The 16,436-nt window shown below is 34.5% G+C and overlaps 1 protein-coding gene across 1 annotated transcript; it reads right to left on the bottom strand.

Moving 5' to 3' along the window:
* Window positions 1-4,655: 4,655 nt before the first annotated feature.
* LOC134540742 (eukaryotic translation initiation factor eIF1) lies at window positions 4,656-15,712 on the bottom strand. Its single transcript, XM_063383640.1, has 3 exons — window positions 15,369-15,712; window positions 10,768-10,925; window positions 4,656-5,497 (listed from the first exon to the last, which is right to left on the bottom strand). Exons 1-3 carry the CDS (start codon window positions 15,394-15,396, stop codon window positions 5,351-5,353), a joined length of 333 nt encoding a protein of 110 aa, XP_063239710.1. The 5' UTR covers window positions 15,397-15,712; the 3' UTR covers window positions 4,656-5,350.
* Window positions 15,713-16,436: the final 724 nt, after the last annotated feature.

Raw genomic sequence — 16,436 nt, 5'->3', positions numbered from 1 at the left:
GAGACCGAGATGCTGAAGAAATGTTTACATGGAAGGACACAAAATCCAAATGAGAGTGTAAACAGTGTTATCTGGAACAGACTTCCCAAAACTACATTTGTTGGTTTCTGTTCCTTGCATTTTGGAGTGTGGGATGCTGTTGCATCATTCAATGATGGAAATTTGGTGGTGTCATGTGTATGAAAGATTGGGTTTCCCTCCTGGTAAAAATTGTGTGGAAGCAATGAAGAGACTAGACAGCTACAGAATAGACTAAGCAAAGCGTGTGGTGAAAAATATTGAAATGAAAGCCAAGCAGAAGAGGAATGCAGCAAAATGGAAGTTGGAGGATCTGTATGAGCAGCAAGAAGACCCGGATGAGCCATCATATGGAGCTGGAATGTATTAGAATGTTAGGCGAGATATATTGTATACAGTATTTACTTTAAATGCATTTTTCTCAAAATAAAGGGTTTTCTCTGTAAATGCCCCTTTTTCTCAGGAACTATTAGAGATAAGAATAATAAAACTTGGCATACACAAGATTTTTTTCTAAATTAGAAAAAAATGTTATTGCAAAAAATTTTGATAAGATTTTGTAAAAAAAAACTTTAATGCTAAAATCCCCCCCCCCCCCCCCAACTATAACACAACACAATACAATTGCCTTAGGTCTACTCCATAATTAAGTCTTCATGAATACGTAAAAAAAATTTCAACATGCTGTGACAAAATGTTCCTGAAAAAATGGGACATTAAGATGCTAATTTTAACATTGTCAAGATAGGGCATTCCCGGTCCCCTTAGTGGATGTTCAGGACACAGTAATTACCAGCGGTCTAACGTGGCTGGTATAGCTGTTTTGGCATTACATCAGGCAAATACAGTACTCATGCTGTAGATATTCGGATAATAGAAAATTAAGCTCCGACCCATCTCTATTGCAAATGTTTATGTTAGGCATCCTTTTATATGCAAAATGACTACCCATCACGACGACTTGAAATGGGGCGGAGCTAAGTAGTTCAAGTAACCGCCAGCGGAAGCGCCACTGTCAACTGTGGGAAACGGTAAACAAACAGCAGTTGATCATGGAAGAAGCTACGTTGAGAGAGTTTTCGTGGACAAAATCTTTATATAATTTGAATTCCTTTGATATTAGCTCTGGTTTTAGGTTTCTCGGGGATTAAGGTAGTAAGAGGCTTTCTAAAGACGGGTATAGTTTATTTGCTTCTTCATACTACAAAGATGAGTGGACTGCGACCTGTGGGAAAGATGTGTTTGTAAAAGCATACTGCTATCGACGTCAAGGAAAAAATGAAAATGCCCAGTTTCTCTATTTTCGCGGAGAGGAGAAACCTAATGGTTTTGAAGTTACTCACGCATACTGTGCGTGTAAAGCAGGGTACGTAATTATTATTTACGGTTTGTATAGAACAGTTGCAGTTTTCGTGTTGATTGACGGCTCCTGATTCGAAACTAAAAAGTATTTATCACAAGATTAATCTTCATTGCATAATCCAGAAAATCAGTTTGCATATAGCCTATTCTAATGTGGATATAAATATATTTTGTGTCTCTATAGTATGACGCCCAAAAACGCTTTAATAGTGGCTTGACAACTCCCGGCCCCATATTAAAATGTGATATGAACTTGAATCTCCATTAATTTTTTTTTATTCAAGTCATGTTAACTCTGTGGTATAACGAATTTTTTAATGAGTTCACAAAAACTCGTAATTAAAAAATTACATAACCTTTAATTATTGAGTTAAAACCTAGGCCATTTAGGTGTGATATGTAAATCGTAATAATTTAGGGTTTTTTTTGTGCTGATTACGGATAGTAGGTTATGTTTGAAAAAAATAATAAACATGTAAATAATTTGTAAACTTCTTAACTTTTTTAAGTCTTAGTACATAACTGTTTAAATTAACGAATAAGCAGTAAAGTATGTACAGGCTGTTAGGTTTATGCTACCCGTACAAATTCGTGATTTATAGTGCTTAACTTTCCTTTATTTCCCGTACAAAAATATTTAAATAGGTAATATCTTTCATTATTGAATAGTTCTCGGGAATGCGAGCGTAATCATGTTTATGGCCTACTTACATTAGATATATAATGAAGCTCTCTGCGTGGGGGTTTCAATTTCCTTGGAGACTTGAAAGTAAAAACGCTAGGCACGGCAGTCTTTAAAAATTACCGCCGCATTCTACTTTTCTATAATCTGCAGTGACGAAATGTTTTGAGCATACACGCATGTGCGCTGAGACTGGACATTTTCGATCGTCCCTGCGAACTTTTATTTCCCATAATTTTAAACGTTCTGGATTTTTTGGAAAGTTGTGGAATGCTATTCCAGGCGTTAAACTTGAGCTCCTACAATGAGGAACAGAACAATACTGCACCGTTATGAAACAATTTTACTAGGGATGGGGCGAATCCTGATTTCCTCGAATCCTCGACTGGAATTGCCGAATCTCGAACCCAAACCCGAATCTTTTAATAGATGATGTAAACATATCTAATGTAAGTAAGATGTATTCTGCTTGCACTAAAAGTCCCTTGACTTTATCACATGTAGATTGGTACATTTCTGGTATAAGTGTATATAAAGACAACAATTTTTTCTTGAGAAATTTCAGTTTTAGTACAGATTAGCGGTTAGGATTTTTTCTATAAATAAGCTAGAGGTCTGCAAGCCTAAGAATTTTACTTAGAGCCGAGCTCGAGCTTTTGTGGTACAGTTACACTTTTGGGAAATTATTTTTATCTTAAACTTAATATCATGTTTGAATAAAGTATTAAAATGAAGTGGGCTTATTAATTTTGGGTAACTATTTACAGAGTGTGTTTACATTTTGCACTGCTAGAAAAAAAAACTTTTTTTTTCATTGAATCTTACCGGTTTCCATTGGTTCATTAGTAACTGATATCATCCAACTAACATAACCAAGTATATGTTTGTGTAAATGTAACATATCTTTGGAAAAATTTCACCCTTGTCAATTTTTCTGGAGTCCTTACTGAGCTTCAACAAACTTAGCACCAAAAATCATGTTGTTTGAAAAGTACATTCACATTGTTTCAACATTTCCACTTTTCAGCACAATAATTCTGAGATTGTCACAGAGTATTAAATTCTGTTCTTTAATCTATCATTCAGAACAATAATTTGTTCTGCACGTTCAGGAGTTAAATTAGCTCTACGATTGGAGATAGTGTTTTCAGCAGAAGAGAAGCGTCTCTCGCTGGAAACCTGCGTGACTGGAATGCTTTAGTAAAATTGCTTAACCTCAAAATTAGTGTCATAAATATCTGTAACTGGTCATTAAAGTTTAATCAATTGAAAGTAATAAAAATAAAAACATTTTACTTCATTCAATTTACACTTGCAAAAAAAAACACACACACAATAAACCTACATGGAAATTAAAGTCTTTTTCAATATCCTGAAGTCTGAAATATGTTTACTCATGTCATTAAATGTAGAGCTGTATTGAAGAAGCAGATTTTGCCAATATTTAGTAGAATCGGCATTTCTGCTGACTTCCGATACAGTACGCTCGTTAATTTTCTGCCGATATTACTGAAAAACGAAAGAGACTGCCATAACCTAAAAATCCACTAGTACCATTTTCACTTTTAGTAGTAGTACTGCATTCTTTCAGATCGCATTATTTCTTAGCAACATGTGCCAACCGTACATATCAAAGTTTAACACCCTTTTTTTTTTTAAACAATGTTCTTTAATTTAATATGTCATAAATAAATAATACATTACTATCACGGTAAATTTACATCTCAGTTGTTACGGTAACTATAGTGCAAATATGCTTCTGTAGTAATTATGGTATTCTACAAAGAATCTTTAGTTCTTTTTATGGTAATTATCTTAAAATAACTATTGGGTTTGTACTGTAGTTATGGTACATCATCCATATTTCTTCGTATGTTGTTGTTCATTTGTCTTTTCTTCATATTTACGTGTGCCATTATTTGAGACAAGTAGTTTCAAAAAAAATTTTAACGGACATTATATCACACATTTAATGGCGTAAATGACGAGACCTCGGGCAATTTAAACGCTTTATACGGAAAAACCTACCATGTGGGACCTCGTAAGCGAGTTTTACTGTATTTTTTCCCCATAAATAGTAAAAACCGAATCCTTTGACGAATCCTATATCAGACCCGCCGAACCTTCGAATCCCTAGGATTCGGCGGATATTGGATTCGGTCGCCCCATCCCTAAATTTAACGAATAACCATCACTTGATGTGCCGTTCTAGGTTGCAGCCATATACAACAATAGATAGCAACTGTTTTGTTTCCCACAGTTCATCCCCTCTCCAAGTGTATCACGTGATGCAGTGACGTCAGAGGGCGGGTACCTCTAGTTGTCCATTGTATGCCCCAAAAGCAACAAACTCTAAAGTTCCAATGTACCTTGTGCAACAAAAAATAATTTCAGAATCTACCACAGGCAAGTAAACATGACAAGCCATGAGCAAATATTTTCACACCGTTTCAGAACTTTTGTTCTGCTTCGCACAGTAGTCTTAAAAACCTCTTTGCAAATAATTCATCATGATAACACAATAGCTAGTCTCGCAACATTTGCACATTCATACTGTCATAGTAGGACAAATGGCAGGTGAAACAAGTTTCTCTGGGACAATACCGTTTTAATTAACCTTTATTACATTGAACATAACTTTACATGATTGATCCTGGAATTAACTGCAACATGGGTAAAACGAAGCAACACTCAAAACAATTTGGACACTACTAGTACACCAAGTGTAAAATAGACAACAGGTCTTGAAAAATTTTTATTTCATGATCCCCCCCAAAGGCACGGAATATCAAACTGGTAGGTTGGAGATTCAGCTACACATTTTTTTTAATCTTCCTTAGTCAATGTATTCTACAAGAAGGCAAACTAAAACTCAATTTTTTTTAAAGGAAAAATCAATCAATCAACAGGTCGTACAAAAATAGATTGTATACATTATAAAACTGCCATTAAATTAAAAACCAAGAAAAATTGATATACTAACACTTTAAAGTAATTCTCTAAAATCATCAATAGCACTCAGATACATACTACCTCACGTAAAACACACACATTGCCTTTCCGTACGACGTCCGAAATGATGTTGCCCAAGATCAGTTTGTTGAAGTTAACATTGACAGAAATCGAGAATGAGAAATATTTTATTGCTTACAAAACCTTGTTGAACCAACTAATATTTTTTTTTTATTATTTAACAGGTTATTTGTGCAACTGTAATTTGGTGAAGTGTCCCGTCGCGGTCCGCCGGATAATTTAGAGCATGAGGAGGATCATGGTGGGCACGGACTCCTAGAAGCCGTGGATCTTGAGCTGCTCCGGCTTGGCCAGGCCGGCCTTGGTGAGCCACTGGCAGATGTTCTCCCGCTGGTCGCCTTGCAGCTGCAGCACCTCTCCGTACTCCGGGTGTTCTATCACTGTGCCATTGCACGCAAACTCCTGCACCCACAGGAACACTCGCAGTTAGCCAAGTCATGCAACATCCACCCTGCTTTACAATCTCACCCCCACCAGTCTTGCTGGGATGGCAGGATGAAAACAAAAAAACAGGCAGTTTCCAGATAGTGAAAAAAAATTATAAATCCTCAAAAGTTTACATTTACATATTTACAAGTTAACAACCAATAACGTGAAATTTCCATTGCAGATGCACAACAGCAATTATATTTTAGTGTAAAAATCACATTTAAAATAAGTTAATATATCCTCTTTTTTTACTATAATTCTAAATTTGCATTACATGAATTGTTTTCAAATCCTCGTTAATTTCTGCATGGTTTAATCTACTTAAAAGCCAGTGGGAAATATTTTATTACAGCGAGAGAGAGTTTCTTTTGCTTTTCAGATGAGCATTTGCTTAAAATTCAATAATAAATTCATATGCTTTAAAACATTTTTTTATAGCGTTCACACAAAGTTATGCAGCTAGTGACACGATCAACACCGCCATCGCATTAGTTCAGACTCATCAGAAGTAAATGTGTGTGCAGCAACACGGTCCCAGTATTAACTGTTCCCGTGAAACTAAGCACAATTCAATCTGGCACAACTCCGACACCCGAAGGGCCGTGGGGTTTTCCCCTCGGGCTCTAATGTGTGCCTCAACCGACCTTCCCAATTGCAACAGTTAAGCAGGTACAATATTTCCATAGTTTTACAAAACACACCAGGTGTATATTTTCACGAAATTTCGAGTCGGCAGCACATCACTCAATATAGCGGTACAGAGCACAAAGTCCAGTTACCATAAACAATGAAAATATGCATGTCCAGTTTCAATCAGAGGCAAAGAACACTATTTTGACATAATTTAGGAAAGTTCTTGCCTGTCGGATTAAAAATTTTCTTACATGGTGGGAGTTCAAACCAGAGCAAAAATCTGTAGGATTCCAGAGGGTGAATAGAGGGTGACTGCAAAATTACCTTAATCATTCCTGTTTCACAGTTACCATTTTGCAAGTGCAAGCGGCCCCCACACTGAGGAATAATTCCAGGGGGCCCGGAGTACCCCCCCCCCCCTCCAGGGCATAGATACAACTACATCACATCTGTTCTACAAGTGTTTTTAAATTCTGATCGGCCTGCCTGTCAACTTCAAACACTTTTAGTTTTGGTCCCTCCTGCAGTTTAATTATATATAAAAAAAACCTAATTAATTTCAATAAATTAAAATTCATTTTCAGACACTTTTTTGTGCTTACTGATAAATTATATATTTTGCAATTTCTCATTATTTTAAAAATACTTAGCTTGTTGAACACGTGTGTTTACATGTTGCTTTTTTAAGTCACATTCTAAATTTATGCTACGTACAACATACATAAAACATTTGTACCACTGCTGAAAATTGGCACTGATTCAATAACACATTCCTAAAGAAAGAAAAAAGGGCATTCTAACCTTAGGACTGTCAATTTTATGGAAGTTGGCCACACACACATCTGTAATAAAATTTCCTGTGACCAAAAATTAAAACTTACCAATTTTTTCTCCCTCACTATTTCAAATAGAAACTTGTATATGGCAGTTTATATTGTGTATGACTAGACATTAAAATACTAGATGAAAAAAAAAATGCTTTCACAGCATGGGTGATGGCAAACTGGAGTATGACATTTCCCCTCAAATATGGGGGAATGACTTTTCCAGGATTTAGAGTAAATTCCCAGACTTTCCAGAATGTGGAAACCCTGGAGCCTAAGGACAGGAAGAACACGGTCAAGGCGCTGGCAAGGTCGTGCGTCAAGGCAAGCCAGGCCCACCCGGGCGGCACTGACACACTGGCTCTGCCGTGACCCAGATACCACTCGGCCGGTCAAGGGCAGCCTCCGCGGTCACACGGAGCCATGCCGTCCACTTCAGCGAGCACAGCAGGATCACCAGCTTTCAAACTACCACTCGCAGGCTTTCACTGCCATTGTCTGAAGTAGCTTGGCTTCTGGGTTGTAGCCGCGTCCACTGCGAATAATTCACCGACGTTTAAGTCGACACTGCAGTAGCCATCATCAGGGAGCAGTTACCTACTGAGGTTAACTACCAGGTAGTAGGTACTACTAGTAGGTAACTGATCCCTGATGATGGCAAGTGCAATGTCGACAAAACGTCTGTGAATTATTCGCCAAGGACACGGCTACGACCCAGAAGCCAAGCTACTTACCACTGGAGTGCCTCTCACTTTGCTGGCCAGTTCAAGTTAAGGGTGTCTACAAATATCCTTGGTGAATCAATTTCAGAACTTTTCCACATCTTTTTAATAAAATCTTACAACTTTTATATACCACAAGATCATTTAAATTTAATAAGCAAAATTAAACATGCTAAATTTTTTTCAGAGATAATTTCCATACGATTTAAGAACAGTCTCCAACCACTAAAATAATTTTTTATTGAATTTCTATATCATTGAATATTTGTCTGTTTGTTCTAAGATCACGCAAAAACTACTGGACCGATTTAGACAAACTGTATTTAAAAGCTTAAGAATATAATTATAACTGGTAAATATTTTACCTCACTAATATGAGAGCAGCCAGAGATATACATTTTTTTTCACAATCAAGTGCAACCAATATAACACCCAATTCTACCAATACTACTATTATTTATTCTATCAAAATCAATAACTGTTTCACGATGATAACTTTTTTATTACATGTGATAATTGAAGAAAAAAATTTAACTTGCGATTATTCGCACGGGAACACACAATGGTTTACACTTAATTTGCAACTATAAACTGAAGTGAGGCATTCAAAAAACAAATGCAAGTTTGAAAAGACTACTCACTGGATATTACTGTTTCTTGACTTTTAGCACCCTTAACAGTTTATTTAAAGACTTTTTCATGATGAGCCCTTCGATTTTGTTACCTTTTCATGACGTTAAGTGACATCACTTTCGCAGTTTTCCTGCACAATAATTTTGAATGATCATACAATACCATTAAAACAAATTATAATTTTTGTGATTAAGTAATACTTATAACATCTTTATAATTCCTTTCTATAACCAATTTCCTGTATTCAACAACCTACAAAATTAATCAGAATACACTCCCTTAATATACTTATTAAAAAAAATGTTTTCTATTCAATTATTAATTGACTTGCAACAGACAATCTATATGCAGGGTGTCTACTGAGTTACAAAAATAAAAATTAGTGACTTTTTCTTGACTTTTTCATGACAATTTCTACTGAAGTGTGACCACGAAACTTGTCAAAATGGTATAATTTTTAAATGTTATAAAATTAAGTGTAGCCTATAACTTACATCAAAAATAAAATGAAAAATTGAACATTTGCTTTTCTTTATCAAAATGTATAGGCCTAGGTGCTGGAAAAAAAGACATAAGTTAAGCCTACAAATGAAGGTTAGTTTGAAACTTACATGAATAAAATTAATTAGATCTGCTTTCCCGCATGCCAATTTTTCGTCGCACTTTAAGCGCTAAAACACATTAACATTTGTTGGCACCATTTTCAGCAATTATATCATAGAAAATATTATAATTCCATTCCGTAGCACTTTAACCTCTTTGACAATGATTTCAGTTGGAAAATAAAATGTGGCGGCAATTTAGGGATTTTGTGTTTTGTAATTTGTAAACGAAGTCATTAACAAAACCAAAACACGGAAATACATCACACATTTTGCGCACAAATTTTTGGCTTTCTTTTATCCTAGCCAAACATAAATTTACGTTTCGTAGTTCGTACACACAAGCAAGCAGTAAACAAACGAACTCAACGCTATAAGTTTGATTATGAACGCTCGCCATTTGGCTAACAACTTATCGATATGGACAAGGGTCGCGCACATTGACGCCTTGACAGCTACATTCGATTATGTGCGATCGTTGTGCTCTCTGTTGAGTAAGAATGAAACTGACTACGCTGTGGCCGCCACGGAACGAATACCATCCTTTTTTAAGCGTGTAATGTACGAGAATTGAATAAATTACGTTTTCACAGCATTCTAACGGACTTTTTTTTAAAATAAAGAAGAGCAAATCGCTATTGTTAAAATTTTCTCTGCATTCTATGTGAAAATTATGACGTTGCATGGAGAATAGAAGTTTTAAGCAACATTTTGAACGGGATTTTAAAGCAAACGTCTTATGGTGAAAATGGCGGGACTGGCCTAGTTAAACACGGGAAAATGTATTGTGTGGGAATATCTTAAGCCATGATTTTCCTGAAAATGCAAGCTGCCAAAAGCACAAAAAGTATGGTATATACAAGATCAGTGCACAAGAAATACACATTAGCCTTGTAATTAATTTTTTCGTGACTTTTACCAAAATATACTTAAAAATTGTGACTTTTTCGGGACTTTCGTGACCTTTTACAACATTCGTGACTTTTTCGTGACCTAGTAGACACCCTGATATGTAGCAAAATGTATACAAGTTTAATATTTCTCCTTTTTTAAGCTTACTAACAAAACTTAACTCTACACTGATCAAATTACCTTTTTTTTTTGCTAGATCCTTCTCATGAAAATGTACATTAAATATAAAAACATAAGGAAGCTTGTTTGAATGAATAGACAGATTCCCATCTGATTCATAAACTGAGGGCTAGTGCAAAATAAGCAAGTAGGTATCTACGAGATTCAAAACTAATTTTATTTCCATTAAAGTACTGCACAAAGTATTTAAACTTCAAGCAAAGACCTGTTTTAGGAATACTGTCAAGGTTCCCACACACTTTCTTACCTACTCTACACCCGGATTTTTCCCTATCTCATTGCCCATCTTGCAAGATGACATATTACAACACACACAATCAACTATTAAAGGTTGCCCTACACCGCTCAGTTTGCACAGTTATAATTTCCATCAAAATTACATTACCAACTCTATTAACCAGAAAAAGAAATGAATGTTTGACTTATCAAACTTTGAAACAATATTACCTGTTAACTGTGATAAGGCTAAATATCAAGACATGACATGCTTCAAATGAATACAGAATGACTTTTATAACATACATTATATTACCGACTGTTAGTAAATATCAGATAATATGAGTTTTATTAACACACAACTTTTTTTATTTAAATAGATAAAAGTTTTAAGACATTATTATAAAATCATGTAGAGAAGATGCCTTTTCAATTACCAGAATTCTCCATTTCCCTTTGACAATTCATTGAGTTTTCAATATTTCACCCTGTCTTCAGGGAGTTCATAACACTAAACCTACCTTTTTACATGCTCGGACAATTTTCTTCAAGTCATACTCAGAAGATAGTCCTTGCACCGTAGTCAGTGTCTTACGACCATTCCGCTGCTGGATTCGTATGTGCACTAGACCATCTTGCACGTCATCTTCTGATCCCTTGATTGCATCAGCAAAGGGGTCTGCAAAGCACACATTAGTTAAGACTACATGCTCAATCTTCTTTATTATTTATTTGTTTATAAATTGTGACATGCACACCAACACTCTGAGAAGAGATTACAGGGGTGTGCACGGTACAAAAAAAAAAACAAACACACTACATAAGACACCACAGACAAAGGAAACAAAACAAAAAAAATTAAAAACAAAAAATTAATAAATTCAAAAATACATAAAATTAGTGAATTTAGAATAATAGTAAATTTATAATGCCAACAAACAAAGATACACTGTTAATTGAGTTGACTGCAAGTGCTACTAAAATAATTTACTAATTGGTTAAGCTTGTTACTATTAAATCTAATCTATTATAATTGCTTATTAACCTAAAAATAATATTTTTTCTCTTGATTGTACAGTAAGAAGACGTAAGTCGACTATGATACTGGGGAACTCTTAAACCAGTATTATCTAAGATGTATTTACAATTGATTTTAGATGAATAACAATTGGAAATAAAAAGATGATCAAGGAGGGCACACTGATCAAAAAGTGATGTTAATTTAGGAGGGGGAAATTATTGAGTAATAAGTTTAATACATTTGTTTTGAATATTTTCAATTTTATCAATACAGATGAATTAATGTTGTTCCATCTGAACAAAATTCTAATTTTGACCTAATAAGTGCTGAGAAAAGAGAAATAATGGAATCTGAATAGTAACTTAAACTTTTATCAGTGAAAGATCTCTTATCTGGCTTGTTCGTCAACCTGGCCTTGCCAAATTAGTGCTAATGCTAAATTATTAAACATCAATATGGTTTTAACAGTAATATGAAGTGTGAAAAAGTGAAATGTAGCCCTGTACTGAAATTTATCTGACAGGAACAAATTCAGGGCAAACTACAATGTGTCAGCAGAGCATTATCCCGAGTAGTTAGCAAACCTGTGATACAAAAAAAATTCCCTGACTCTTCAAAATGTTTTCCCTGACCAAATAAACTAGTTAAGTCACCAATAAAAATAAAAATTCAAAATAGCAACTTTTAGGCATATCACACTTCACTACTGGCAACAGGCAACTTAACTATCAAAGATTTTATCTCACTGCTAAGTCAATCCACTTGGTCAAAGTACCGATAAACTTACAAGCAAAAATAAATGGAGAAAAACTTTTAATAGAACTTAAGACATAAACTGGAAAGGGTGCAAAAATACGTGTTTGTGGTACCTGTTTAAATCAAAATAAATCTCTGCAATTACTTCAAATTTTCAGTAACCTCATCAATAAATTTCCCAGACTAAATAAGAAACATTACTGAAACACAAAAATTCATATTATTTAAGTTCTTCCTCAGGGTCTTTTTCCTGTATACTTCAACTCAAATCATTTTCCTTATTTCCCATTCTCTTCACACGACCATACCATCCTCATTCACATATTTGCCATCATCTCATTGTATCCTGGTACTCCTGCTCTCGCTTGCACCATCTCATTCCTGATCCTGTCTCGTCTCGTAACTGCCAACTACTCCTCATAAACTTCATACCTATTGCTCTGATCTTCTCAGCATCTCTCTGGTCAACAAGCCATCTCTAAGTTAGTTACAAAGTTTCAATCAAGAGGAGCATACTTTTTTGAAAAACTTAAACATAATTGATTTTCTACGAACTTGTAAACTTTTCTACAAAACATGACTTTTTTTTAATAACCTTCATGAATGTTGGAAAACAGACATTCTGTAGAGGCTCATGCAAAAGTTTAAGAATTACACACACAGTCGTGCTAATTCCTGTGCTAAACCATTTGTAGCGTGGCCTTGAAAACTGATGAGGCGTTAAAATGACATCTGGAACTCCTTCCCTCTTCTAACTTCACTGCAGCAAGCTGTGTTTATGACATTTCCTATCTCTCCCATTAGCAACATTCTTGCTCCTGCACAAACTGTGGCAACACTCGCCTTAAAACCATTTGACATGATTCTGGGTACAAAAAAATCTTGTTACCATACTCTTCAAAGTACATCTGAACATAAATTTAATCTTTATGATCCCCATTTCAAAAAGCTCAAATTAAATTTTTTATAAATTATTTGCAGTCAAAAAAACATGGTCATACAAAACTGAAACTTTTAAACATTTAAACTCACATTTTGTATACACCTTAAATATAATATTTGCAGTCCCAAACTGCTAGTTGCAGTCAAACTACATTTATGCAGATGTAAATGAACTACTAATGAAAAGTAACAAGACAATAATGATTTTTTTTCTTATTCTTAATTAATTGTAAACATGTAAAAAAGGATAAAATTATTTTTTTAATAAAACACTAGGCCAACATGGTTGCTACTGAATTTCAGAGTTAAATTTATCCAACAAATCTTTTTCAGGTGATTTTAATCTAATGGCTGTTTCAATAAAAATAGAGAATAGTGTTTTCAAATGATAAGACTTGAGGCATTTGTAGTAACATTTGCATAATTTTATACTGTTTTGTAGACTAATTTATCTGTGAAATCTTTCAAATACGTACAGCAATTTATCCAAAATAATGTTAAATTTTGATTTAAACATAATCTCTCAAGTAAATTAAAAAAACTTGTATTATGTTGATGGTAGTTATATCTGTAACGTGAACATACTAACAAGAAACATTTTATATATAAATATAGGTATATAAAAGTATTCCACTTAAAGTCACCACATGGTAAATTATCTGTAAAAAAAATCATAGAATTCCAAATGTGTTTTTCAACCACTATAGACATTCCTCCAATAACCCTGCAAACAGTGTTTCAAAATTCCTACTTGTTCTGGTAAAGTTCCATATTACGTATCCAAGTTGATCCTATAGTACATTATTCATGCTGTTTTAATTCAGTATGTCGAAAGATCCTGATGGTTTGATCCTGCGGTACACGATGCTTGCTGTTTTAGTTCAGAACGTTGGAAAATCCTGCACATGAAAGAAATATTAAAGAATTAAGAATGTAGGTTGAAAAAAATATTTTTTATTTGACTTACAATCATAATTCATTGTGTGACAATTTTTTAATGTACAGGATTTTCTGACGTACTGACTTAAAACAGCAAGCAACATGTACCACAAGATCAAGCTTTCAGCACCATGGATAAAGTTCAATTTATAAAACAAAATAATTAGCTTATTTTTAATTCTCCATAGTTGGCTACAGTTGTGCTAAACAAATAGATACACAATTGCAGGTAAACAATGACTGGTGGTGGGGGGGAAGCCTACAACTCACGTAGTTTTGGTTCCCTGCAAGAATTTCCTAAGATTTCCGAAGTTTTGCGTTTTGGTATTAACGCCACAGCCGCTAAATCAGAAGTTTCCAATGAAAACAAGCATGTTGTGACTGACCTAACCTAACCCTTCTATTTTTTTAATTTCAATTTTTGAGAGAAATCCAAAGTTGCATGAACGTGGTAGGGAACCGAAACTACGTGAGTTGTAGGCTTCCCGGTGGTGGGAGTGTGAAAACACAGGTATTGTTAACATAAGCTATAAAAATATTTTTCTCACAAACCAGGAGAAATTAAGAAACCATCCCTTCAGGGTAAATATTTATGGATGTGTGTAGTGTGTAAACCTTGTTTTCCGATTTTTTCTTTCAGTTATAAAAAGCTGCAATGTCGGAGAATTACATACCTAAATCATTAAAAATAATGGCAAATGTGTTTTAACTGGAAGCACTGCATCAGTGGTATGTTTCCACTGGTAGGGTAAATAAAATTGGAAACTAAATTTCTATGTGAACATTGTTATGCGATTTGTAAATCTGCACACACAAACACGCACAGAATCCCAACACTAAGTTAAAAACATAATGTAAACAAATCTTACAAACTAATTTATAAGTGACCATCATAATTATGCAAAATGGTTATCTTTTCAAATATTCCTTCACATTGCGTTCAATTTTCAGATGAGTTCATTTTTAAGACACTAACACCCGTATTTTCCACGTCTGTTAAGAGTAGTCTTTCATTTAACGTTTAGCGTTTTACGTCAAATCAGTCCTAGTCGAGGTTGAAATTTAACTTCCGGGTAGGGCCAGCAATTAATTTGAGGTCGAAGACCGCTAGCTATTGTGTCATAGCTACTAATAGAAATTAACGAGCAGTATAAATTAGCTTGCTGATTTAACAAAAAAACAAAATAGACGAAAACGTAAGAGTATTGATAAAATACGAAGTAGGAATTATTTATGTAGCCTACGTTACGCCAATACCAATATCAACATCCCAAAAATTAAAGTATACTATTACTCTGCACTTTATGTGGCATTTAACTTGAAATAAATTACACATAACTCAACTATGAATATTTCAGCAATTCAAGAACATCGCAATATAAAAGTACTGTGAAGACAGGGCAGCCATTTTGTGAAAACGGCTTGCAATAAAACTTCAAAATAACACAAAAATAATATTCTTACCAAATGTATTAAGATTCTGGATGGACATACGACAAACAAAGTTTCTCACTACCAAATATACACCTGCAAACTGCAAATTTAGACGTGGATGCTTTTCGATTCAATTCACTATTCCACTACGCGCAAAACAGAAACGATATCAAGACAGGCACTGGAAATTTCACGGACGATATCTAATGACGTCACCAAACGTCATTGCGCCAAACGACAGCAGAGACATCTTTCGTATTAAATGTAAACGTAGTTTATCAAATTTATTTTCAAATTCAATAAACAAAAACTATTATATATTTACTTCAAAAACTTATAAAACTGATATACAGGTAAGTAAAGGTGCAAGGAGAATGTAACACAGATTTAGCCAATGGAAATTTCTTAAATTAAGATTTAGACTTCATTCTAAATGTTTTACTTTTGCAATATTAAATACTGTGTTTCAGCTACTTAATTATAATTAGTTATATAGTTTGTTAAGATGTAAATCATACATAAAGGTGCTATGAAATTCGCAGTGACAAATGTTTGTAGCCAATACCTACCGATATTATAAACACATGACATTATAAAATATTTATTTAAAAAAAAAGATCAAGGCACAAAAAGAGTTAAATTTAACATATAAACAAAGATGTAAACACATCTACATCAATTTTGTCCAAACCTGTACAATAACTAATTGCACGAAAAGACAGAGGCCCTTAAGTAATTCATAGTTTCACTCAGTGGCGTAGCCAGGATTTGTGTATTGGAGGGGTGTTAAAGCAGGGGGGGGGGAGGTGTAAAATAAAGCTATTTTAGCAGTTTTCGGTACTTAATTTTAAATATTGTAATAGTAAAATTTTTATTAATGTTAATATGAAATTTGTTTGAGTGATTAATAAGAAATTAATTAAAGATTTGGTGCTAAAAGGGGGGGGGGGGTTGAACCCCTAAAACCCCCCCTGGCTTCGCCACTGGTTTCACTATGCTCTCATAACCACTACCAAATGATCAGTTAAGGCGTGCTGCGTCAAGGACTAAGCAAGCCATGTGATGAGTGGCACCATGAATGAGAGACAAGTGCAGAAT

Source organism: Bacillus rossius, chromosome 17, assembly GCF_032445375.1.
Source record: "Bacillus rossius redtenbacheri isolate Brsri chromosome 17, Brsri_v3, whole genome shotgun sequence".
Classification (NCBI taxonomy): Eukaryota; Metazoa; Arthropoda; class Insecta; order Phasmatodea; family Bacillidae; genus Bacillus; species Bacillus rossius.
Note: the sequence above shows the minus strand (reverse complement) of the source record. Positions and strands in the feature narration are given on the sequence as shown.

Bases quoted from the DNA above. Each gene is read 5' to 3' on its own strand.
- LOC134540742 (XM_063383640.1), bottom strand. From the start codon at position 15,396: ATGTCCATCCAGAATCTTAATACATTTG. The intron at 10,926-15,368 runs GTAAGAATATTA...TGTGCTTTGCAG, and splicing joins CCAGAATCTTAATACATTTG to ACCCCTTTGCTGATGCAATC. The intron at 5,498-10,767 runs GTAGGTTTAGTG...CTGTGGGTGCAG, and splicing joins TTGTCCGAGCATGTAAAAAG to GAGTTTGCGTGCAATGGCAC.